The sequence below is a fragment of the Orcinus orca genome, chromosome 5, assembly GCF_937001465.1.
Source record: "Orcinus orca chromosome 5, mOrcOrc1.1, whole genome shotgun sequence".
Classification (NCBI taxonomy): Eukaryota; Metazoa; Chordata; class Mammalia; order Artiodactyla; family Delphinidae; genus Orcinus; species Orcinus orca.
The window spans coordinates 145327840-145353397 of NC_064563.1; the positions used below are offsets into that span (position 1 = coordinate 145327840).

General features: G+C 58.5%; 1 protein-coding gene across 1 annotated transcript; it reads right to left on the reverse strand.

Annotated features, from left to right (window-relative positions):
• Positions 1-237: 237 nt before the first annotated feature.
• RIPK4 (receptor interacting serine/threonine kinase 4) lies at positions 238-25201 on the reverse strand. Its single transcript, XM_004264578.3, has 8 exons — positions 24965-25201; positions 15704-15995; positions 10027-10175; positions 8419-8468; positions 6767-6925; positions 5898-6001; positions 4399-4660; positions 238-2681 (listed from the first exon to the last, which is right to left on the reverse strand). Exons 1-8 carry the CDS (start codon positions 25144-25146, stop codon positions 1522-1524), a joined length of 2358 nt encoding a protein of 785 aa, XP_004264626.1. The 5' UTR covers positions 25147-25201; the 3' UTR covers positions 238-1521.
• Positions 25202-25558: the final 357 nt, after the last annotated feature.

Consider the following 25558-nt stretch of genomic DNA (forward strand, 5'->3'; position numbering starts at 1 on the left):
TCTTCCCTAACGGTTCACACATGCAGGGGGAAGGTCCCGGGCTAAGGAGGCAGGAAGCCCGGGTCCACCCTTCCACCTCTTCCATCCCCCCCAGATCACGGGTAAATTCAGGGCACACAGATTGCCCTTCCAAAGGGCATCTCCACCCCACGTGTGACTGCCTCAGATCTGGTTTTCAGAAATCAGATTCTTCGAGCTCATGTATATGAAAACGTAGGCTCATCGGTTTCAAAAAGGTCGGAAGAGAACTTAGCTTTATTGACATCAAACAGAAGCTTCTTCTTCCACGTGTTCTACATACAACAGTAGCACAACACATTCAAAGCACAAGGCATATTAAAACATAGCCAGTTCTAAGCAGCCCGGATATTTCCTGTCATAGAAAAGAAGTATCCTGCCCACAGATTCACATTAACATACATGGTACGTTAACATCAATCTCTGTTTCACACACCAGTCCAAAGGGCATGTTTGCATACAGGGTCGGGGCCTGCAGCAAACTGACTCTAATCATAGTATTGGGGGGCGGGTGCATGTGGGACACAGGTGACAACAAAAGAACGGGGTTTTTACATCCAAGACCGTGAGGCTGTCTCCTGGAGCTGACTCGGGGGGTCACACCCCAAAAGCTGAGGCCCCTGCAAAGAGTAGCCGTTTGTAAGGCAGGTCAGAAACCCCCTTGGAGACCCTAAAACAGCCTCACTCGGCACAAACCGCTACCCGGCCAAGGCTGACGGCTGAAAACGGTGAGGAAGGTGGTGCATCTAGCTCGCTAACACTGTTCTGAGTCCAAAACTGAGGCCGTCAGTGAATTTTTCTTGACTTTTAGACACTTGACTCTAAAGTTCAAACATTTTCTGCAACGAGAAATGAATTAGGGCAGGTAGCACTCACGGCACACGTGTGTGGCCACCCACGAGGACTGAGTGACGGACAAATCTGGGTATGAAAGGGCTGGTGAGATGACTGTTTTTGCTTCAAAAACCAACCACCAGTTCACACTCGTTGCACAGAAGGCAGACTATCCAATGAGATGGAAGTTTTTAACGGATCTAAAGCGACAGCTGACACTGTTCATCTATGAAAGGTATTCTTCCGGAGAACAAGAATTCCACGAAAGCCTTCTGGAACAGGCTTCTTTGCCTGCCGCTGCAAATGGAGAGAAAAGACGCAGCTCTTCCTGCACACCACCTTCCCAGCCACAGGTGGCTCCGCTCACGACGGGGTGGGGGGGCTCGCGGCCCTGTCACTGAGGGACCGACGGCAGGAGCGGGGGGTGCACCCAAATGCCTCCGACCCCCTGTCCCTCCGACGCCAGGCGCACCCGCGGGCAGTGGTCACGCACGCTCTGACCAACCTCGTCAGGGGGGTGCGCAGGCGACCCCCAAGCAGACGCCGGCGCGAATCCCAAGTCGGCGGCCACCCGCCTCTCGAAGGCATCCCGCAGGCCGCAGACAGGGCGAGCGGAGCACGGCGCGGGGACAGGAACCCCGCGGAGGCCCCGTCTCCGGGGGCGGCAGGCTAGGTCTTGCTTCGCCGGAGGAGCGCAGCGGAGGGGCCGGGGCCACCCTGGAACTTGAGGCTCTGCAGGTTGACGTGGGCCCCGTGTCTGAGCAGCGTCTCCACCGTCTTGGCGTGCCGGCCCCGGGCGGCCAGGTGCAGCGCGCTGAGCCCCTGCTCGTCAGACAGGTCACGCACGTCGGCGCTGACTAGCTCCGCCACCACCTCCGAGTGCCCGCCGGCGGCGGCCAGGTGCAGGGCCGTCTGGCGGCGGGGCCCCCGGGCCAGCACGTCGGCCCGCTCCTCCACCAGCAGCCTGACGGTCGCCAGGTGCCCACCGCGGGCGGCCAGGTGCAGCGCGGTGCAGCCCTCAGCCGTCACGGCCTCCCTGCGGGCGCCCCGGTGCAGGAGCAACCTGGCGGTGCTTGTGTGCCCCGTCTCCGCGGCCACGTGCAGGGGCGTCTGCGCCAGCAGGCCGCAGACGTTGACGTCGGAGTGCAGGTCGATGAGGACGCGGGCCACGCGGTAGTGCCCGCGCTGGGCGGCCAGGTGCAGGGGCGTCCTCCCATCCAGCGTCTGGGCGTCCACGCTCACCCCCGGCTGCTTGGCCAGCAGCTTGACGATGGGCAGGTGGCCCTGCCAGGCGGCGTAGTGCAGCGGCACCCAGGCGTCCTTCCCCGGCAGGCCGGCGTCCACGCCGCGGCGCAGCAGGATACGCACGATGCTCTCCTGGCCGTGCTGGCAGGCCACGTGCATGGGCGTCCGGCCCTCGCAGTCTGCCTCGTGCATGGAGGCGTTCTTCTCCAGCAGCAGCCGCGTGCTGCCCTCGTCCCCGTTCTGGGCCGCGAAGTGCAGGGCCGTCCACTGGTCCTCGTCCGCGGCATTGACGCTGATCTTCCGGGCCAGCAGGAGCTCCACGACACCCCGCACCCTCTTCTCCACGGCCACGTGGAGGGGGGTGGAGCCCTTTCTGTTGGTGAGATTGGGGTTGGCGTTGTTAAGCAGCAGCCACTTGACGCAGTCTTCCTGCCCAGCCTGCACGGCCAGGTGCAGCAGGCTGGCGCCGCCGTCCAGGACCAGGTCGACGTCCTGGGGCTGCAGGATCTTCATCAGCCTGCTGGTGTCCCCGTTCACGATGGCATCCACGAGCTTCTTCTTCTGGATGTCGGTGGCACCGAGATCTGCGGGGAGAGCAGGTGCAGGGGTCACGTGGGGCTGCCTCCCCAGGCCCGGCCAGTGTTTTCTACATGGCCCCCAACTCCCCGTGGCCTCCAGGCCGCTTTTTATCTGAAATCGCTTAAGTGCTGTGCTGTCCATGCTGGTTTAATTTAAGATCGAGTGGGGAGACCTCGGGCAGGGCAACGAATGTCTCCAAAGTGCTCTTCTGTCGATGTACAAAGTAAAAATCATTCTACCCATCCGGTAGGGTCGCGATTAGATAAGGGATGTAAAACTCAGGCCCCAGCTGGTACTCAGAAACGGCAGCACAGACCAGGCAGCAGCCCCCAACCCACCGGAGAGCTGGCAGCTCCTAGCCCAGGCCACTCCTCCAGGGCCCACCACCTGCTCCCAGCCCAACCTCCAAATGATGCCTCTTGTCTCAGCAATATCATGAAGGACGCTTTCTAGAATACTCCTTAAAGGACTGAGTCTCCCATTTTAGAAGGACTGTTATTCACGATGTAAAGGTTAAATTTAACATAAAAATCCTATTACATTGTCGGGTTCCGATTTAAATGAAACGAGACGCCCGCACGTGAAACATTTTCAAGGGGCCCTGCGTAGGAGGAGGGGGCATGGGGTGTATTAAGAAAATGGAATCAGCCCAATGGGGACTTAGTGTTTTAACGCTGGCTTCTGAGATGGGCCAGTGATTGGTCCTCTCCAAGCATGAAGATGTCACTTGAGGGTAGCAGGACCCGAGAGAAAGTTCCACATCTTTCTCCGTGGGAGACGGGTGCTTCTTTCTCTTCAGCCTCATCGCTGGCTGCTAACCTCCAGTCCAGCCAGGCCTTCCCCACCTCTGCGCCTCTGTAAGGAGTTTCCTCAACCCTAAGTGCCCCCTTTCATCCCAAATATTCCACTCTAAAAATTCCAGGAGGTCCACGGCATCTAGGAAAAGTCCTCATTCCAGGAGGAACTCCCCGATTCCCCAGGAAAAACAAGTTCCCCTTCCTCCTGGGGTCTGTACCCTTCCCGCGCCCCTCTGGCCACCCCTGCACTGTAGCCCTAAGCGTGAGCAGGCATATTTTCCTCACGGAAAGGAAACCTCATACGTCATCCTCACAGGCAGCAACGAGGGGGCTGTAGTTGGCACCAGGCCCCCACCCGAGGGCCAGCACCTGGGACAGGGCAGGGGCAGGGGAAAGCACCTTCTAGACAGAAAACCCAAGGTATATAAACAGGACCAGGGAGTCACAACCTCCAAGGCCAGCTTGCCCACCAACATGCACGGCTATGGTAGATGGGAGCGCACGAACAAGAAGGAATGCGGGTGTTTTCCCCTCACCGTCTGGGAAAGGGGGTACAGGGCTGACATTACAAGAGAGAGAGGTCTCCAGGGAGAGGGGTTCCATACATCCACTGGGCTCCCTGATGCAGCTCAAGTTCTTCAACCTGCAAACCGGAGGTCAGCCCCTGCGTGCCGGGCTGGCACGGGTGAGACCCACCCGCACAGCCAGGGGTGTGACTCACCCCTCTTACATCTAAGTGACACCTGCTCGGCCCACGTGCATCTCTGCATTTGCACTGACGCCCAAACCCAATCAGTGAAGGGCTGCAGAAAACACAGGACAGCTACCGTGAGGTCAGGAAGCCCGTTCAGTTGCTCACTCTCTGCCCGGCCCCCCGGGCCCCCAGTTAAGCGCATTATTTCCCAGGGATGGGCCCTCCACTCACCGCCCGCTGAAGACTCCCGCTCGAAGGACAAGGACAGCGACCCTCTGGAGGAGAAGGCAGAATCCACCGAGGACACCCCCGACAGCCTCTTGCCGCTGCTCGCCGACGGAAGTTTGCACGCGGAGGAGCTGCGGCCGAGCTCTTCCGGGCCCTCGAGGGTCTGGGAGATGCCCGAGTCTAGCTGGGACAGCAGCTCGGAGAGGCTGTAGTCATTGTCAAAGGTCGGGGCAGAGGCTCGCTTGAGCGGGGTGGCCACGGGCGCCTGCAGAGACAGCACACGGAGGGGATGAGGCTCCATCTGTGACCTGACGGGGCGGGCGGAGGAGGTGGGGAACACGTGGGTCCCCCGTGAGCCATGCAGGGAATTTAACTCCCGTTACCATGGTTCTAGGGGGCCCAGAGACCCTGCGCTGGGTCTACCCGGCCGGAGGACATGGTAAGAAAAGACGACGACGGGGACGGAATGCCCGTCACCATGCTGGGCCCCATCTGCGCAGTGACGTGGCCCTGAGTTATCCGGACAAGACGTGAATAAGCTGCAGGAGGTGAAGCCTGTGTGCTGGCCGTGTCCACCCAGGACAGGTCAGCGCTGATAGAAACGGAGGAAGGAGATGGGCTGGGGTCCTAACAACCCGCCACCCTCCCCAGAGCTGTGCGAGTCTAGCTGGGGGGCCGCACGTGTACAAGGGTGGGGGGCAGGGGCCGAGCTACAGGGACAGCATGGCACTCCACCCCAACCCATCCTAACGGGCCCTTCCGAGGGCCCCCTCCTGCCCGGCCGCGAGAAACGCAGGTTGTGCCGAGGGGTTAGAATCTGCAGGTGACTCGTGATTCCTCCCGGTTCCCGCCCACCTGTCCCCAAATCTTCGCTCTCCTCGGGAACTGGTGGCCTGGCGCACCAAGTCACACCACGCGCTGGGCCTTTCTTCCCCTTGTGGGGGTGGTGGGGACCGGGTCGCCTTCCCTGCCCCTCTGCCCTCTGCCCTCACGCACACGCCCCTTCCTGCTCAGACAGCAGACACGCCATCAATGCTTACTTATCTCCCGGCCTTACAGCACAGCCTGGGGTGATAACACCAGATATCACCCGATAAAGTTAGTTTAGCAGGCTCCACTTCACGAGTCTTCTTACCCGAAAGGTATTTATTTAGTTAGCGTAGTTAGAATTTATCACATCTCACCTAACCTGTGTGGCACTCATAAAACAAAACGTGTATAGGCAGTTAGAAAGTGGACAGATCCCCAGCCTCGAGGTGCAAAAAGACCCCCAGACCCCCAGAGCCCAGACCCCCTCCCCAGTCTGGCCTGCAGGCTTCCGAGTCCAGCTCGCCAAGGCAGCAAGCTCGAGGCCGAGCAGCCAGGGGCAGGGGCAGGGGGACGGCCCAAGCCTCAGAACAGGGGGCGAGTGGTCCAGGCTGGCAGGGCATCTGCAGAAAAGAGAGACTCAAACCCCGAAGCCAAGTTAGGGGAAACCAGGCCCCCGGGAGGGTCCCCATTACCTCGGCCTCGGCCTCCGGTGGGTTTCTCACATCCGGGTCTGGAGTTGTCTCTTTCACCTCATCATCAGGTTTTTCGCACAGGTCCTCGGTTTCAGAAGTGATTTCTTTGGGGGACAAAACACAAAAGGGTATATCGCCTCGACACTGACTCACACAAATGCTCTAGTTAAACGTGTGACCTCAGGCCGGGACAGAAGAGGCAGCACCTGCAGGGTCCAGCCTCTTGACCGGTCAGCACTGTGGCCTCCCAGGCTGCTGGCCCCCGGCCAAACTCATGGCAACCCCGCAGGGGTCCCCATCGGCAACCACATGCAGGGTCTGGCCAGACTCCAAGCAGGAGACACCGAGGCCCCGCTTCCCCAAGAAGCCAGACCCGCCGGAGCGCGTACCCCGACGGCCCGGCTGCCAGCTCCTGGCGAGAGGCTCCCACCGCATTCACGCTGGTTTCCCCATACGTTTTAAACGTCGTGATCAATTTCAAGTGCGTCAGGATCACTCTCCTAACCAAAGGACACAGCCGTTCCCCAGGGACAAGGCGCCATGAGAAATGCAAAGAAAGCCGCAGGCCAGCGGTCGCATCGTCCCTAAAAGATGCATTGCTGCACCTGAACCTGCAACACCAAGAGGAGGCTGCTGAGGGCAGCGGGCCACAGCCGGGGGTGGACAGCTGGAGCTGACCACGTGGCTCCAGCCTCCTCGCCCCCGTCACAGGCAGGGGCCACAGGCGGGCACAGCCTGCGGGTGCTGGGCTCGCCCTGGCGCTCCTGTCTCCGGACAGCCTCCCCTGTCCCGGCCGTCGGCTCCGTCCCCTGGGACAGCGGCACGACCCTCGAGCAGCAATACTCCGGGCGCCCTCTGGGGGCACTCACCTTGGAAGCTGGGCCGCTCCCGGGGGTCCCCGTGCCAGCACCTCTGCATGAGGCGCAGGAGACTCTCGCAGGCGCGGGGCCTGGGTCTGCAGACAGGCGGCAGCTCGGGGCGGTGGCCCTTCACCACTTTCACCATGATGTGCAGGATGTTCTTCTCATCTGCAAAGGGCAGGTGCACAGGTCAGGGCAGCTCCGTGGGGCTGAGGCAGGATTTCTTATCTTCGGGAGGAGTGACAACCGTGGGAAAGTGTGGGGCACGTCACCACCAAGCGCCCAGGAGACACGGTATTTCCTTTTCAAAGCACAGAGCATTCTTTAATCCTTCACCTTGTGGGGCACATCTGTCCTCTGTTTTCCAGGTTTTAGAAACTATCTGTGATCTACCAAATGGAATCACTGCCTTGTATCACAGAGCAGGTCTTTCTGGGCATCGAACTCAAAGGAAAACCAAGTTCAAAGGAGAAAAATATGGAACGAGATCGGTTCCAAAGGGGCCCACGCCCACCAAAGGGAAGAACGCTAAGTCACGGAGTCACATCGCCCAGCCCCAAGTGGCCCAAACTGCCCTGCAGTGACGAAAACGTCCTCCTGAATTTCTACCCCAAAGCGCAGGCCCCCGGCGGCCCGAGCGACAGTGCCACCTGGCCACGCTGAAAAGAATCCAGACCACGGACCTCCACTGAGGAGGAGATGGCAGGGAGACAGGGTAACGACGCACAGACAAAACCCTGCAAAAGACCTGGGGGCCACGTGCTGACTCTGATCTGCATTCTTAGATCTTTTTGGTCAGACCAGAAAAGAGTGCGTAGCCCAGGTACTTGACTTTTCCAATAAATCCAGTCAAGGTACTGAGACCTCGGGGCCGGAAATCAGCATGGTGGGTGCGTGGCAGGGGGAGGAAACCCACAGCCCTCGGGCCGGGTGTGCTGACCTGGGGAGCATCCACCCAGTGATTCTGGAGGCTGGTTGCCCCACAGTGGGAAGACACTTCACGTGACCAAACTGTACACTTCAAAACGGTTCAGATGGTCATTTTTAAGTGATGTGTGTTTTACGATCAAAAATTAGAAAATTAAAAAAATATGTATCTGGAAATCACTACAACGGACAAACCTACAGAGACAGAAAGTAGATCAGTGGTCAACAGGGGCTGGGGTGCGGGGAAGGGAGTGACTGCCTAAGCAGCCCGGGGTTTCCTTTTGGGGTGATGGAATGTTCTAGAACCAGACGGTGGTGACTATACAGCACTGTGAATGCACTTAATGCCACAATGTACAGTTTAAATGGTTAAAATGATACATTTTATGTTACGTGTATTATAGCACACACACAAAACAATGAGCTAGTACCTAACAAGAGTCACTGAACAGACCCCATCAGATCGGTGCCTTTCCCCGTACGTGAGCTGCACGGCAGCGCGCCTCGTCGGCATATATGAAAGCCTGCGATGAGGTGGGCCGTGGGTCTCTGTGCGTACCTGCTGGGGAGGACAAGGCAGCCCTGCTCCCCACCAGACGGCCCGCCAGCACCACGGCCCAGAGCGGCCCCGACTGTGATCCGTAGGCACTTCCGACACAGAGAAAGGACCACAGAGCACGCCCTCCACTGCTCGGCGAGAGGCAGCTGCATCACCCCTAGACATGTCCACTCACCCGCAAACGGCTTCTTCTGCGTGAGCACGCCCCAGATCACGATGGCGAAGCTGGAAGGGAAGAGGCGCGTCAGTGTCTGCGTGCCGGAGCCTCAAACACAGCGACGAGCTTGAGGAAGTCCACCCAGAGCCTTCGAGAGACTCCGAGACAGAGAGGGGACACCAAGGTATCTTTCATGCAGTTTTTTAAACGGGCAAATACTCTTACTGTGGAACAAGGCATGTGGAAAGCTCAAATGTCAGACAACAGACAAAACTCCATCCACTGAACCGTCAGTCCCAACGGCAGGAGGGGTTCCCGAAGGGACCGCCAGCCTGTTCCTGGACCGCCAGCTCGAGGGGAGAACGGCGGAGTCTGCTTCTCTCACACCATCTTCCTGCAAACGCTGGGCCTCAAAATACCGACGACAGCTCTGGGCGTCTCGAGCCCACTGACGTCATCTGAGGGCGTGGAAAAGATGCGGGGGCACCGGCTGAACCTCCCAGAGCCCTTTTTGGTTGTTAGAAATTATATACACTTGTGTGTAATATATATATGTGTGTGTGTGTGTTACCTTTATATCATTTATATATTAATTATATATATATGATTACTCTGGATATACCCCGAAAGAGCTCAATCTGGTAAAATTAAAAAAAATAAAAACAGAATCAGAAGTCCAAGCACTGAGCTACCAGCCTGCACTGGGTTAAGGGCAGCTGTTTACCGAAAGGCAAGAAGTCCCCATTGAAAAGTAACTGAAATCTACAAATTCAAAAGTTGAAACTCTCAACTCCGAAATAAACAGAGAATCTTATTCTCCCCAAACCCTACAGGCGGGTGCCCAGCGCCCTGTGCACCACTCCCCGACAGACGTCCTGCTCAAAGTCCAGCAAAGCACGTGCACGGGCGGCTACGGTCAAACCAGTCGGCCAGGACTCCAGGCGGCGGCCGTGACCCGAAGGCGGGGCTCAGGGCGACAGTCACCGCGTGTGAGCCAAGAACCACAATGAGGGGCTTACGTGCCGGCCGGCACCCGCCCTCCTGCTTTCCTGCTCCGAGAAGGCTGCGTGATTAAGACCTTCACCATGTGGGAAGGGAAGGCGCCAAATGATTCACGCTTGCTCTCCAGCACAGAAATCCCCGGTGCCAGTCTGTGAACAGCCTCTAGGGTGTCTGTGCTCCTGTCACGCGTAAGTGACATTAGGAAGTGAGTTCCGGGCCACAGGGGACTGGATTCTGGAGCCGGAATCCACACGCAGACAGACACAGAGACCACTTGAGGTAGCAGGTTCTCTCAGCAGACAAGCAATAGAGCCCATGTTCCCTACATCCTACAAACACCAAAGCTTTCACGGTGTGGGAGCTGCCCGTCGGGTTGCATAACCGGCTCTAACTGACACCAACCACTAATGTTCTCCATCCTGGGCCAGCAGCGCTCACAGCAGAGAACTCCCTCTTGTAAGCCAGTCCTGGGGTAGCCCGGACCCTCCGCCTAAAAGCCCTTTCCTTTGGACTGAACCTCTTATCTGGCGGCACGGAGGAGCCCCTGGCCAAGCCCCGCTGCAGAGCACGAGGAATCCAGGCGCGGAGCCCCTGGCGGCCTGGGGCTGCGCACCTGACACACACCTGTACACGTCGTGCTTGGTGTCGAAGAGCCGGCTCTTCTCCCGGATACGCTCAGGAGGAAGGTAGGCGATGGTGCCGAAAAGGCCGTCCATGCTGAGGTCCTGCGAGTGGGACAGCCCGTTGCACTTGGCTAGCCCGAAGTCGGAGATCTGCAATGCAGTGGCGGGAAGGAGCTCATCAGGCTTGGCTGGCAGCTTGCTGAGTGAGGCAGCCGGGGCTGCTGCTTCGGGACGTTTTATCAGCATGCCCTCCCCCAGGACCCTGGCAACGTCGGGGGCAGGGGCGGTACCCCCACCCCCCACCCCCGGCTGAGCAGCTGCGTTCAGGAATCGGCACCACGGCTCTCACATCACCTGCGCTCCCCGGCGCAGGCGGGAAGGCCCAGCCAGCCTGGGAAGAACCATGCCTGAAACCATTAGGAGCTTGATGGACAGGGGAAAAGATTACACTTGAAGGAAGGAATTCACTGGCAGAAGGAAGGCAAGGGAGGGGGCACCCTCAGAGGCAAAGCAGTTATGCAATCGCACAGCTGGGCCGGCGGGCAAGCAGCAGCTGCTTCTTCAAAGGGAAACGTGCCTTCAGAAGCCCTTTAAAGCGAGCAAAACACAACTGCCAACCTCGGCGGGGCCTCTGTCCTCCATCTGGAGCGTTCTAGGAACAGACACCTGCTGGCTCCAAACACAATACCCAAACGACAGGTGTGACATACATCCCCTCCGCCGCAGGGCCCACCGGCCCAAGGGGCACCTGGACCCAGCAGCTCGGGCCCCATACACCTCTACCTCCACGTCTCCTTAGGCCAAGGCGTCCTGAAGGCTCAGGGGAACCCACAAGGGGGAAGTCACTGCGGGGCGCCCGCCCTCCCCCCTGCAACCCGGGGTGTGAATCAGAGCCCTCAGAGGCGGTGAAACGCTGTGTGGGATTAGGCCACACTCTCTGGCATTAAGGGACTCAGGATCCGCGTGGAAAACGGCCCCTTCGTAACTTCTCCTCCGAGGCGCGTGGGTTTTTCTAAGCCTTCTAATTAACTCCGGGCTCCCCTCAAACACGCCTCTGGAGGATGGGAAATGCGGCCGAGTCAGGCCTTTGGTTCTGGGCTCACCTGCCCACAAGGTGAGCCAGGGGCCTGGCGTCATCACCGCTGAGCAGGGCGGGTTTAGGACTGGGGACTCGCTCCTCCAAGGGGTCTCTGACCACATCTGCCAGGCGGGGGGGGGAGGGGCGTGGGGGATGGAAGAAAGCCTGTGACACTGGACCCGGCCCCCACTTCTGCAGTCAGGCTCTGCCCGGTGGGGGGGCGTGGGTCCACACGAGTGAGGCCGGCCTGGCCATTTCGGGGTCCCCAGCAGCGGTCCATTCTCTGACCTCCAAGAAACTGTCCACTTGGGAAAGGGAAGTGCTAGCTCCCCAGAACGAACCCATCACCCCGACCCTGCAGCTCGGGACCAGGGACAGAGCAACGCAAGGTAGCAGGTGGACGAGCGGGAAAGTTTCAGTACCAAACTCCCAGCAGTGTGGACATGTCAGATTCAGGACTGAGGACAGACGGGGATGCAGGGATCCTGGCACCTGTTGCCCCACCCCCATGTTGGCAGTCTTTTCTTCTTATTTCTGCTGCTTCAAGATACACACTTGACGAAAAGAAAATAAGCCTAAATTCTACGTGAAACCTCCGGCATCAAAAGGCAAACCCAGAAATGATAATTCTCTGATGGCCACCGACCCTCCGGCCCACAGGATCTCTCCACCTGCTCCTTCTCACCTGTCCTGCCCAGGGAGGGCCTGCCTCGTCTGTCCCCGGGTTCCCAGACAGCAGGACAGTGTGGCAATCCCTGAGGACAGCAAGCGCCCTATAATTTACAAACGAACCCGCATTCAACGTCCGCCTCGGTACTGCCCAGAGCCAGTGCTCACAGGGGCCCCCGGGACACGGCCCTTCCCCCGCCGGGCCCAGCTGGATGAGACTAACAGAGACTAACGAAGGGCCGGGTCAGGGCCGTGCCACCTTGGAGTGAAAGGCCATTCTGGACCACAGAGAACAGGACCCTGGGTATCCAGCCCTCTGAATACAGCCTGGTCTGGGCAAAGTGGGCCCCAAGTATAGCTTGAGATTTTAAATCGAGTTATTCCATTATCAACTTGAAATGCGTTTACTACTGTCACTAGAATTAATATTTTAGTAGTGATATTTAGCATACTTAATATTAACCTCACATATTAATTTAATATTAAAGTGTCTTGAATACACTTTCCAAAAACAGGTGGTTGCTGTGAAATTTTCAGTTCCAGTCATCCTACGTATGGACAAAAAATGTAGCCTCCAGGGACCAAGGGAAGGGGATGGAGTGACAACTTAGGATCTTATTTCAAGATTCCAGATTAAAGTTGTATTGCTAAAAATAACCATCAACTAAAAACTGCCCAGAAATCGAGCGGCCGACTTAGAACCTCAGATGAGGCTCCCGCTGAGTTGTTCCTGAGGATGAAAAAAACGCGTCCTGTGAATATATTTTCTGCTTGTTTGGGGCTGTGCAGGGTGACTGCCCACCTGGTTAAGGAGTCACAGGGCTTCCCTGGTGGCGCAGTGGTTAGGAATCTGCCTGGCAACGCAGGGGACACAGGTTCGAGCCCTGGTCCGGGAAGATCCCACATGCCGCGGAACAGCTAAGCCCGTGCACCACAGCCACTGAGCCTGCACTCTAGAGCCCGCGCGCCACAACTACTGATGCCCACGTGCCTAGAGCCCGTGCTCTGCATCAAAAGAAGCCACCACAATGAGAAGCCCACACACCGCAACGAAGAGTAGCCCCCGCTCGCCACAACTAGAGAAAGCCCGTGTGCAGCAGCAACGAAGACCCAATGCAGCCATAAATCAATCAATAAATTTATTTAAAAAAAAAAGGAGTCACAGAAGTGCATTCCCGACCTTTGGGAAAGAGGGGCTGGTGGCCTGGCCACCTCCTCGGAGCTGCAATGTCCCCTCCCTTCCTGTCAGTGGAGACTGCTCCCAGCCACCCCAGGTCCTTATTAACAGGCCCCTTGGTCCTTTAAGGAATGTTCACCCACTTCCTAAAACTGCCACGAGTGCCAGGCCTGCCAAGCCCGGGGTGGACAAGCGGAGGAGGAAGAAAGCGCTCAAAGCAAGGAGCCCCGGGAGCCAGCGCAGAAACGACCACAAGGACATCAGCCCCGGGGGCCAGCGAGCGGCACTCAGCGTCCTACGGGGCGGGCGTTCGGTCCTACTGTGTACGCAGCACCGGCGACCATCCCTGGACGCAGGTCAGCATCGCGGCGTGGACAGGACAGGAGGAGACTATGTGCCGGCCACTCCCAGCACCCAGAGCACCAGCCCTCGCCGACACGCCCACAGGCCAGGCGAGGAGCCCCCCAGCAACAGGGCCACCACCCCACCTGCCAGGGACAGAGTGCGCGAGGGCTGTGCTGCCCAGGAGGACGTCACCGTGGTCCTCAAAGGGCGGGCCTCCTGCCCCAGACATCCCACATGGCTGTTAGGAGAGCGGCCGGACGGTGGGAAGGGAGTGAGCTGGATACAGGCCCCGTTGGGCCAACTGCACTCCGTGACTCTGAAAAGACCGCTCAAAGGGATGGGGTGCAATCAGTGGGGTCTCCCTAAGAAAGGCACGTTCTATTACAATGGCATCTCAGCATCCTTAAAGACGAGTGGAAGGCCTCCCCACACCCTGTACCCTAATCCAACTATGCCTCCTGCTTCTCCTGCCCCTAAAAACCCAGAACTTGCCGTGACTTTTCTTGGGTTGCTTCCTCCTCCGAAAGGCCCTTCTGCAGGTGCCCCCACTCCCGACTGGTCCTCTCTGAAGACCAGTCCCATCCAGTGACACCCTCACCCGAGCTGGAGTTCCAGTGACTCCTCTCCCACTGCACCCCCAGGGGCTGTCTGGACACCTACCGCCCGCTACCCCCGTCTGCCCTCGTGCGCCACTGCGTGCCACCCGTGATGTCTGTGAGCATCTCACGTACGGCAGTGGGGCGGGTGGGAGACCAAGGGCTCCAGGGCCGCAGAACCCGGTTCGAACCTCTGCTCAACCACACACAGCTGGACAACCCTGGCCTCGATTTAACCCCTCGGAGCCCCGGCTTAGCAGGAGCCACCGTCCCCTCGGAACCTCCCCTGGCAGATGGGGCAGCTCCCAGAGACAGGGCCTTTGCGCACAGTGGGGACCCATCCTCATCTCCCCTTGCTTGTGCTCATTCAAGTTTGAGATCAAAGGTTTCACTCTGACTTGGTGCCCACGGACCCCACGTTGGTCGTCACAACTCTGCAATGCTCGTCGGGGACAGAGTCCACATGTGAAGCCAGCACCCCAACCAGAAGGAAACAGGACTGCAGGGCTGCTAGAACTCAGGAAGGCTGGGAACCACCCACTTGTTGTTTGTTCCCTCAATTCCCCGCTTCACTTTAGCGGGAGGGTACTTCCAGCTTCTGATAAAATCTTATTCTCGAAGGACACCGCCTTAAGGACACCTTGTCGTTAAGTGTACGACGTGGAAACTGATTCCCCCACCGGCCACAGGCCGGCTCAGCCGGAGTGCTGTGCCTGCTGCAGAGTCGGGGTGCAGGGGGGTGGCTGTGTGCGACCCCGGGCCCAGCCCTCCTTCCACGGCGCCGAGGAGCCGGACGGGACCCCGGCCACGGCGTGTGGCCCTTCCTGACCCGCCCTCCTGAGGGACAGGGTGACCTCAGCAGGTGGGCGAGCCTAGAACCCATGTCACTGAGTGGGAAAGCCACGGCTAGTGCCCCCCACGGTGTGACACGATGGCCTTCCAAGGGAGAGACATCTTCAAAGAAACACAAACCTACCACACTAACAAGGGCCAGTTCCAAGGGGACGGCACCCGATTTTAGTTATATTATCCCTCGTGCTTTTCTGCTTTATAAACTTATCAAAGAAAAAAGATCAGGGCTTCCCTGGTGGCGCAGTGGTAGAGAGTCCGCCTGCCGATGCAGGGGACGCGGGTTCGTGCCCCGGTCCAGGAAGATCCCACATGCCGCAGAGCGGCTGGGCCCGTGAGCCATGGCCGCTGAGCCTGCGCGTCCGGAGCCTGTGCTCCGCAACGGGAGAGGTCACAGCAGTGAGAGGCCCGCGTACCGCAAAAAAAAAAAAAAAAAAAAAAAAAAAATCAGAACTCACAGGCCTTGAAGGAAGAGAACAGAATGAGTCCCTCCAGGGCCCCTCTCCACAGCACTCCGCAGCCCCCATTTCCGAGCACCCCGAGACTCCCATCACCCTGAGCCCGGGAACCACCAAGGGGAAACAGGCTGACCCAGCCCACACGGAGACGGCCAAGCCGAGGTCCGCTTCAATCTGATTGTGTAAGATGGCCAGTAAGACCGGAATCCACAAACCCACAGCCTCTTTTTCCGGGGTGCCCAGAACCTAGAGTCCTGATCCAGGACTTGGGGGCGTGACCCTTGTTCATAAGAGTCCATTTTCCAGTTACACATCTGTGGCGTTTTTACCAGCCACACACGGCAAGACTGGGGATCCTGATGCTGAGAGAGGCCTCTGCTTTGAGTTCTTTCCCGCAAGGGAACCACCTCCTCTTCGGCCCCCTCGCTGGCCCTGAGGTTCCAGTCCCGCGGCCCCCCACCCGGGGCATCCATCGCTCCGGCCACCCGGTCCCCTCACGTCCTTACCTTGACGTGGTAGTGGGCGTCCAGCAGGATGTTGGCGGGCTTGAGGTCCAGGTGGAGGAGAGGCGGGGCCATGCAGTGCAGGAAGTTCATGCCCACGGCCGTCTCGTGGACGATGCGGAAGCGCAGGTCCCAGGGCAGCGGCTCGGAGGCCAGCAGCTTCTCCAGGGAGCCCGTCTCCATGTACTCCATGACCAGGCCCACGGGCTCCTGGCAGATGCCGTACACGGGCAGGATGTAACGGAACTTGGCCATCTCCATCTTCTTGGCTTCCTCCAAAAGTTCCATGCGCTCCCTGGAAAAGTTCAAAGACGTGAGGAATGTGTGCGTAGTGGTCACCTGGCCACAGGCACAGGCACTGTGGCCAGGAGATCAGCAGCTCCACACGGCTGAGAAAATTACTAAAATGCATGTACACGTGTACAAGGGCACGTATGTGTGCGTGCGCACGCACACACACACACACACACAGAGCTCACTTTAATGTCACATAATTAAATTCTAGGCCTTCCCATGTCTTCAGTCCGTGGTTATTCAAACGCATCTACGCGTCGTGGGGTTGTTGTAAGCAGGGAGGAGAGAGCCTGCAATCATTATCTGAAAACCCTCCGGTAGCACTGAGCCAATGCAGGCTCCGAGCTGCAGATGACGAGGCCACACTGACAATCCCTTCCCTTGGGATGACGGAAGGGACGTTTAGGTTTGACCAAAAGCTTTAACGAATTATCCATCCAGAGAGCCCAGCCCCCTTCTCTGTGAAGCCCATCACTCTGGCTGGCCCCATCATTCCTAAACCCTAACCCCACGCTGCAATTAACGGAGCCTGGTCTAAAGCAGGGTCTGCAGACTGCTGCCCAAGAGCCACCTTCTTTTTAAAACCATTATTTAAACTGTAGTAAAATGTACATAACATACTATCTATCGCCGTAACCATTCCCAAGTGTGCAATTCACGGGCATCATATCCGTTCACGACATTGTGCAACCAACACCACGCACTCCACCCAAAACTTCGTCTTCATCCCAACAAGAACTCTGTGCCCACTCAACAGGAACCCCTCCTTCCAGGCCCCGCTCCCACCCTCTCTTCCCCTTGCCGTCTCTGAATCTGCCTGCTCTAGGGACCTCACATACGTGGCATCGCGTGGCATCCGTCCTTTAGTAACTGGCTTATTCCACTCATCATATGTTGTCCAGGTCCATCCACGCTGTAGCACAGACCAAAACGTCACCCCTCTTACGGCTGAACATCATTCCATTGTATGAGCATACGCATTGTGTTTACCGCTCCTCTGCTGATGGACAAGACCCTTGGGTCGTTTTCACCTTCCGGTTACTGTGACTAATGCTGTACATTTATACACACAGGTGTTCAAGTCCCTGCTTTCAACTCTTTTGGATACGTGCCGAGGCGGAGAGTTACCTGGTCACGTAGTGCTTCAGTGTTTAACCTTTTGGGCGACTACCAAGCTGCTGTCCACAGCCAGCCCCTGTTCTGTAAAGGAACTGACTGCATGGCAGTCTCACCCATCCACGTCCAGCGGGGCGGAGGCTGTCTCCGCACTCGCGGCAGAGATGCGTAGCTGCGACGCAGACCCCGTGGCCTGCAGAGCCCCAAAGGTCTACTCTCTGCCCTTCACGGAAAGTCTGCCAACCCCTGGTCTAAGGCCACTTCCTGGTGCAGCCTTTACAGACTAGTATCCAGGGCCTTGGTCGGCGTCAGCGTGATGGGTCAAAGTCTCAGAGTACATTCAGGAGAAGAGGCCACATCCCACAAGGCCAAGCTCTGGCCTGTTCTCAAACACGGCCACCGTAGAAAGCACCCGGGGAGACGGCTGGAACGCAGACTCCCGGGCTCCGCTCCCGGAGAACAGGCTCTAGGTGGGTGCCAGGAACCCGCTTTCTAGGAAGCTCCTAAAGGAAGAGTCTAGAACCACACAGCCTATGGGAGCTGGGAACTGAGGAAGGAAGCAGCCGGGGCGGCCTCAGGGACCCCCAACCCCCCGCCCGAGAATGCAGATTCCCACACAAGCCCCCCGGCCCAGGACCCAGGACGGCTCCGCTCCCACCACGGGGGCTCTTCCGGAGCTTGGGGGGAACCTGCCCGCCCCACTGCGCCTGCGCCTGCTTCCCAGCCTGCTGGAGAGTCAGAAACTACCACGGAAATGAGGCTGCTTCTTACTGATCTGACCTCCTCTCTGAGACCGCAGCTCACTCCCAGGCCTCCTTTACAGGTATGAAAACACTTCCCAGGGAGGAAGCCACCTGCAAGGAGGAACCACGCCGCACTGTTTACCAAGGTCTGCAGCACCCAGCTCTGCCTGCGGTGGGCTCAGCTGGACAGGACCACAGCACCCCTGCCCGCGCGTCCGGCCCCTGCATATGGGAGGGGAGTTCCCGCCCCTCCGCCCTCCCCAAGGTGAGCGCTGGCCAAGGCGGGTGTCTCAGGGAGAGGATCCCTGGGTGCAGACCAGTGGTTCTCCCCTGGGGGGACTTTGCCTCCGGGGGACATCGGGCACCGCCGCTGGCATCCAGTGGGTAGAGGCCAGGAGCGCCACCCTGCACCTTGCAGCACACAGGACAGCCCCCCAGGCAAAGACTTACCCAGCCCCAAAGGCCAAGAGTTAAGCCTGACAACCACTGGAACACAGCTCACGCATTTTCAGCCAAATTTAAAATAAACCACTAAAGGGATTTCCCTGGCGGTCCAGTGGTTAAGACTCTGCACTTCCACTGCAGGGGGTGCCGGTTCGATTCCTGCTTGAGGAGCTAGGATCCCTCATGCCCATGCCGTGCGGCCAAAAAAAATTTTTTTTAAATAAACCCCTACAGTCTGGAATCACCCACCTAAGTACTCCCAGCAATTACTTTAATTTTAATCTGCACCCAATTAAAATTCATTTATTAGTAAGTATTTACTGAGCATCCTCTACATGTTAGAACTGAGGACGAAAGAGACCCCTTCCTTGCGCCTTCAGGGTATTTACCTTCTAGGGGAGAAGGTGGAAATCACCCCGAAAAAAAGAAGTGTAGTTGAAAATCCAAGTTCTTTGAAGGGGAAGTACAGGGACCTGGGGACGTTTAATAAAGGGGGTCCCTGACTCAGGTGGGCAGAGGGCAGCAGCGAGGGCTCGTAAGGTCTCAGTCCCATTCCTACACCAGAGCCCCAGGCTGGAAGCAGCAGGGGCAGAGCGGCCATGAGGCACTCAGGGTGGTCACCGGGGCCCCGGCTGCCAGGAGTGCAGAAGCTGGTGGATGCAGGGCCCATTTTCGAGGGAGAACCATTAAGTCCTGGTGACCGACTGGATGTGGAGAAGAGGGAGGTAGCAAGGATGACCCTAGACGTCTACTGGGAATCACTGGGTGGCTCCCCATTTATGGAATCAGCAGGAGCGGGGCAGGCAGGGGGCAAGGGGATCAAGACTTTGGCTCTGAACAGGCTCAAGGAGCAAAAGAATTCCCCTGGCGTCAGGAAAGAGTGCGACAGGTATCAGGAGTGAATCATGACATGACTATAGGACAAAACTGAGCTCAGCATGACATGCTCTCTTAGCACTCTGGTCAAAGATCCAATGAATGGAAAACACGATGTCCACAAGAGCCCCCGTGGAGGTCCCCGGGCCGGGCTGAAGAGTGGGTTCAGGTGCCTGGCCCAGGCCGGCCAGCGCCGGCTGCAGCCACAGTGCTTGCTGGGTTCCAGGGTGACATGCAGGCAGACCCCAGCGCTGTGCCCGGTCCCGAGGGACATCTGAAAGAGGAAAGGGCTGCATCAAGCAACATTTCAAATAAGGGTTGTCAGTTAAGAAGAGAGAACGGCGCCCTCGGGCCCATCTCCTTTCTCCTCCCCGGGGAAGACCTCACGTCGCCTACACTAACCAGTTCAACTACACTCCTAACACTCTCTCCCGAGCTGTCATGGCGGGGATCAGTACCGCTGCCGCTCTGTTTCCTATTTTAAGAAGCAGTTTTGCGACCTGTCTGGTCCCACTGCCTTTATTCTCTGTTAAAGTGGCCGCTGGGCCGCCGCTCCCCACCAGCGTGAGTCCAGCACACTGCGCCCACGTGGCCCTGGCACAGGTCCGGCCGCAGGATGGACAGAGACCCGCTTCCGCCGGGAGACCACGGGAGGATCCCTCCAGGCCCGCAGGCTTCCAGGCACTACAGGTTCCGGAGTTACAGGCCGGCCACTCACAAGGATGGCTTTTTTCCGCTTTCAGCAGACGTTCTGAGAGGCAGCCGGACCGACAGCTGAGGAGGATGTCTATGCCGCTGAAGCTGAAGGTGTCGTTAAGTGAGGCTCCATTCGCCCAAAGGGCTGCATACGTCAGAGCCAGGTGACTTCTGACGGCTGAGCTCACTAGACTCAGGGGAGCAGCTGGCGGGAGAGCCCCACCCCAGTGCACCCAGGTCAGCAGGTTTGCGGCTCTCTCCCCCGTCCCGGGCCCTCCCCACCGCACTGAGAGCCCATTTACCTTAGTTTAAAAAAAGGGGGGGGGCGAGCCACTGCAGCTGTCTGCTCCAGAAAGCTGGCCACAGCCGGAATGTTCTCAGACAGCCCGCACCCCTTCCGGAAGCAACACCAGGCAGCTCGGTCCCGCGGACCACGCATCCCAGGACAGCTCGTGGAGGACGGCCAGCTATCCTGGAAGATAAGGCCTCGTTTCCAGGACAAATCACCTTCTCCGTGACAGCTCAATCAGAAATGCCTAAGAGCCGAGGACCCCGCCATGGCTGCATCCCTGGGGCGAGGAAGGAGGTCCTGGGATCACCCAGCAGGGGGTTCCAGGGGACCCCCCCCCCACCCGGGGAGCCCCTCACTCAGGCCTGGGGAGTGGGTTGGCCGGGCCCCCTAACCACCCTCTTTGGTAGCGTTCAGAAGGGTCGGCACAAAAAATGTTCATCCCGTTTACATTCCAGTAACCACTGAGCCGAAATCCAAGCCACCCCATCCTCTGGGCCTTTCTTCAGCTGCCCCTAGGATACCCTCCAGTACCCACTCCCCCCAGCTCCGCAGCTGGCAGCATCAGCAATTCCATAAGCCTGGACTGGGCCCTCTCCGGGCACTGCTGGAGGAGACGGGAAGGTGCTTCTCACCCAGAATGAAACCACCACTGTGTCAATTATTTTTTGTTAATATATTTTCCTCGACGCGGTGTTCCCGGTTTATGCTCACAACAGCACACGGGAACTGCAGGTGGACTGACTGTGATGACTATTATCCCTTTAGCACCTGAGCGATCTTCAAGCCGGTCCCAGAGCCCAGGTGCAGGAGGGGGGCCGGGGGGCTTCAGGAGCCCAGCCTCTTCACAGCCACACCATCAGCATCAAAGCCCACGCCACCCGGTGACGAGTGACTTTCAGGCCACCCGAGTCCACGGACATCAGATTTCATTCATACAACCTAAGAATGGTGACGTGCTAAGAGCCTGTCTACGATTAGGCACGATTCAGTGGGGCTGGCGTCGTATTTCTCCTCTGTAATCGTTCCCATCACACCTCCTTTCTCCCATTCGGGGAAGGGTTGCTAATTCCGTTTCCCAGTAGGAATGGGACAGCACCCCTGCCCCGCCCCTCTTGGTCGGAGATGGAAAATCTAGGCATTAACAGGACCAAGTCGGGGTAAAATTTGTTAAAGACACTTTATCCACAGCACTTACATCCATTCAATGTTTCTTCCCAATTGAGGCTGGCTAAAGCGTTATCTCCCCCACCCCGGGGAGGGCATGGGGTAGGGAGAGATATGAGGAATCTCACCAGACTGATTATTTCTAAAGGACACTTTCTGGAGAAGCAATGGGGTTCTCCTCCAGGCCCAGCCACAAATTCCAAAGACATCCAGCGGGCGAGGGAAGCTTTCCGGAGGCATGTACCTTGGAAGGGGGAGAAAACGGGCCCTGGGACAGGCCTGCTGAAAGAGGAGTAGCAGGAAACTACAGGAAGGGGGAAAAGGGTCAGGCTGTAGGGAAGGGTGCCCGGTAACAAAGTGCTCCTCAGAGGGAGAAACCTGGGAACCACTTGTGGGAAAAGGCAGCAGGAAAAACGGTTTAATCATTTGTTACTGATGCCTCCCAGCCAGGCCTTCTCGCTGCGCACCAATCCATTATGTCCCCAGGGAGCCTGCGAGGGGTTCCCACACTGCTATTTTTAAACTGACAAGATCCGGGCTTGTCCAATTGTCAGCTCTGTGCTTACACACCCGGGGTTTGCTCGGGCTCGCCCTGACTAGCCGCGGCCAAGCTCCAGCAGCTGCAGGCGCTCAGTTATCCTGGGCTTCCTGAGCCAGGGGCTGGGGGCCGGAGGAACGGGCCTCCAAGGCTTAGTTCCCACCTAAATGGGAATGCCCCCCCCCCCAGCTAGACTCCGGCCAAACCCTCGTGATCCCCAATGAGGGTCAGCCAGGGTGGCTACACGTCCCCCAAAGCTCCCAGATGTGCCCGTAAGGAGAGCGAGTGCAGATCAATGGGGTGTCACTTGGGAACTCCCCGGGGGTGCCCCTTGGAAGCCCCTGGGCAGGTGTCTCTCTGCTCTCTGGGAACTTCAAGGGGTGTCTGGGACCGGGCAGCCCCTGACCTTCCCCACCCAGAAGTACCTGCTCACGTGGCCTGGGGCAGCCTGCTGCTCTGAGGGCCCGGGGTGCACGCTGGGGATCAGGCCCTGCTGTGGTCAAGGGGTGGCATGAAGACTGGGGCCTGCCCGGAGGGAGAAGCAGGCGATGAAAAGGACCCACACCTGTACTGGCGGTGGGTCCCTATGTAACCAGTGCAGGAGGCCCCGGGAAAGAAAAGGTCAGGCCCTCACGGCAGGGGTGAGAGGCGCCACCCTTCAAACAGCTGAGACGAGGCTTAGCCGGGAGGGGTTTGGGGCTGAGGGCTGCACCTAGGACCCCCAGTAGAATCTTATTCCCCACTCCAGGGAGCATCTCACAAATAGAAGGGTCAAGGTGGGAGGCAGCTCATCAAAAGAGCACCGAGGCCACCTGCCAAAACCTGGGAGGATGGGGAGCGCAGCAGCCACTTCCAGGCCTAGAGGCAATGCCGCAGGGCAGGCAGCTGCTTCTGCACCGCAGCGGGCGCGACACAAGCGCCTAATGGGCGTCTCAAGCCAGAGAGTCAGTAACGAACCTAGAAGACTCTTCTTTACAGGGAGCAGGGGTGTGACCACCGTCTCAGTCAGAGAGCCCAGCTCCTGCCGCTAACGCAGAGCGCCAGCCTGCCCCGCCCAGCCTGGCAAAGTGCAAGAGGTGAATCTCTTCCTGTTGGGCAATGCTGACCTCTACCCAGCTGTCCAGTACATGCCACCACCTGCCTATTTGGGGCAGGGCAGGAAAGCCTTCCAGGTAAAGGACAAAAAGCTTTGCAACGAGGCAATGCAAGATCCTAAGTGGCCCGCCTCACGTGGAGAAACCCCACCTCCACCTGGGCCACCCAAGAAACGAGGGCCTGGTCGCTGGAAATAACAGACCCTGAGGGTGCGGGCTGCTGAGTCAGCCCGGGGACGTGCTTGTTTACTAGGCTCCTCCGATACAAGACGCTGGTGCTAAAACCTGCAGCTGATGAAGAAAACTCGGCCAGAAGACTCCAGCAGGCAAATAAACGTCCCCGAGAGCGTAAAAACACCCACACACCGGCAAGAGTCGCGCCTTTCAGGCTCTAACTAGGGACCGGCGTTCAAAGAGGTTTGGATTTCATCAAAATAGCCAGGGCGCCCCTCCCGGCCTGGGAAGTTCCTGGGATCCAAGGGAGGTACAGCTTCACAAGCAGCTCCCCTGCGCGTTAGTGATATTTGCGCGACACTCGCCACCACTCTACTGAAGTTTCCAAGACACACTGTGCTCGAGGCTTGGAGCAAAAAGCCACCAACAGTTCTGCTGTATAACCTCCCAGGCCAGGAGGAAAACACAAAGCCACTAAGTGCGCGGGGGCTTCCTCCCCTCCGGGACCTGAGGGGGCACACGCTGCAATCCTCTGTGCACCTCAGTCCAGGGACACGCGCACCACCATTCTGGGGGTGAAAAGCTGGAGTTTGGAGGCCCCAGCATTCAAGAAGCCGAGGATTAGAAACCAGGTCTCTGAGGCAGCAAAGGAGCTGCTTTTCTGAGTCTGTGTCTGTTCGGGGCTGACTGTACAGGGCGCTCTCCACACAGAACACAAAACACCACACACCTTCCATGTAGAACGCAAACGTCACCAAAGGATAGGCAATTTAAACGCGCTCAACCGAAGCTTATAAATTATTAAAATGCAACCGTAAATAGTGAACACCCCTCACCCCAAAATAGCTACTTCTCAAGACCCTCCTCCCACCCCACCCCTAAAATTATATACACAGACCACAATCCATCGACCGAATTTAACTGGGGCAGCTCCGGTCCTTTCCAACCGTCTTCTTTAACTTGAGCACCTCTGTTACCGAGGGACAGGCAGGTGGCCTCCCAGTTTGGGGATGGGGAAACTGGGGTCCAGGAGGGCACTATGGTCCAACCATAAGTGCAAGGCCGCTCCGCAGAGGCTCGGCCTCTAAATTAAGTCAGCTAAAACGAGAGGGTACGGCCAGAGAACGCTAAATGTTGGAACCTGGCACCCCGGGCCGCCTGCCGGACCCCACGGCCAGGCCCAAGCCGGGTAACGCCGACGCTCAAGTGCCCGGGCGCCGAGGAGGCCTGGCCAAGCCAAGCCAGGGCTTCCGACCGAAATAATTACCGTCTTACACCAATTTGTGCTCCAAAGTAAATTACTAAGTAAGTCGAACGGAGTCTAACTCACTCACAAAGCCCAGATCCCACACGGCACTTTTTCTAAGCCGGGCGCAAACCGCAGCGCCCGGGTGGGTCCTGGGCGGGCCGGACGAGCCTCCGAGGGGCGCGGGTCCAAGGCGCAAGGTGAGCCCGCGACCCTGAAAATCCGGGGCTCACCGGAAGCCAGGTAACAATGCCGGGCGCTGAACACCGTCTTAGGCAAACGCGGCTTCCCGAGGCTCCCCGTAGGAGCCGCAGCCCGGGGCACGGGCGTGAGCAGTTAGACCCGGAGCTCGCCAAACCACCCCCAACGTCCCTCCGGCCGAGCAAAAGGCGCAGACCCCGCCGGGGGTTCACGGCCTCGCCCGGCGCTTGGTTCTCCTTCCGAGGCTGCTCCCGAGGCGACTCAGGTGGAGAGAACGGGAACGCCCGGAATCCAAGCACCCCGGCCGCGGCCCGCCGCCGCGCGCCGCTGCGAGGCCGGGCCCCGCCGCCCGCCCCAGCGCCGCCGCCCCCGCCCGGGCCGCTGACCTGTCGTCGACGTGCAGGCTCGGCGAGCACTTGATGGCGAGCCACGTCTTCCAGTGGACGTGGCGCACCTTGTACACCTGCCCGAAGCCGCCCGAGCCGACCTTCTCCCAGCCCGCGAACTCGTCCGCGTCGAACGTGCGCAGCAGCCCCAGGGCCCACGGGCTCCGGCTCTCGCCCTCCATGGCGCGCGTCTAGCCGCAGCTCCGCGCCGCCGCGGCAGCCCAGGTGCCCAGGTGCACGCCCCGCCCACTGACGTCACGTCCGCAACGCGCCCCGCCCCCCGGGCCAGGTCGCAGCAAAAGGACCCAAAGACCGGTGAGGACCCAGCGCTGTCTCCCCGTGTGCTCTGCGTGAGAAGGCGCCCGGGCGCCGTGGGCGGCTGTTGACCTGCGTGTGCGCGTGTGTGTGTTTAGATGATTGTAGAGTCATATGCAGTTGTAAAAAATAATTCACTCCGCCAAATGCTTCCCCAGTGCTATCACTTTGCAAAACTTTGCCAAAAAAGAAAAAAGTAGATACTTTGATACAATCCACCGGTCTTATTCAGATTTCCCCAATGTTATTTGTCGTTGTCAGTGAGTAAGAAGTTCTATA

Excerpts from the sequence above, each read along its gene's own strand:
- RIPK4 (XM_004264578.3), bottom strand. The coding sequence starts at position 25,146 with ATGGAGGGCGAGAGCCGGAGCCCGTGGGCCCTGGGGCTGCTGCGCACG. Across the intron at positions 6,926-8,418 it reads GCAGAAGAAGCCGTTTGCGG|ATGAGAAGAACATCCTGCAC; the intron begins GTGAGTGGACAT and ends TGCCCTTTGCAG. Across the intron at positions 2,682-4,398 it reads GCGGGAGTCTTCAGCGGGCG|ATCTCGGTGCCACCGACATC; the intron begins GTGAGTGGAGGG and ends CTCTCCCCGCAG.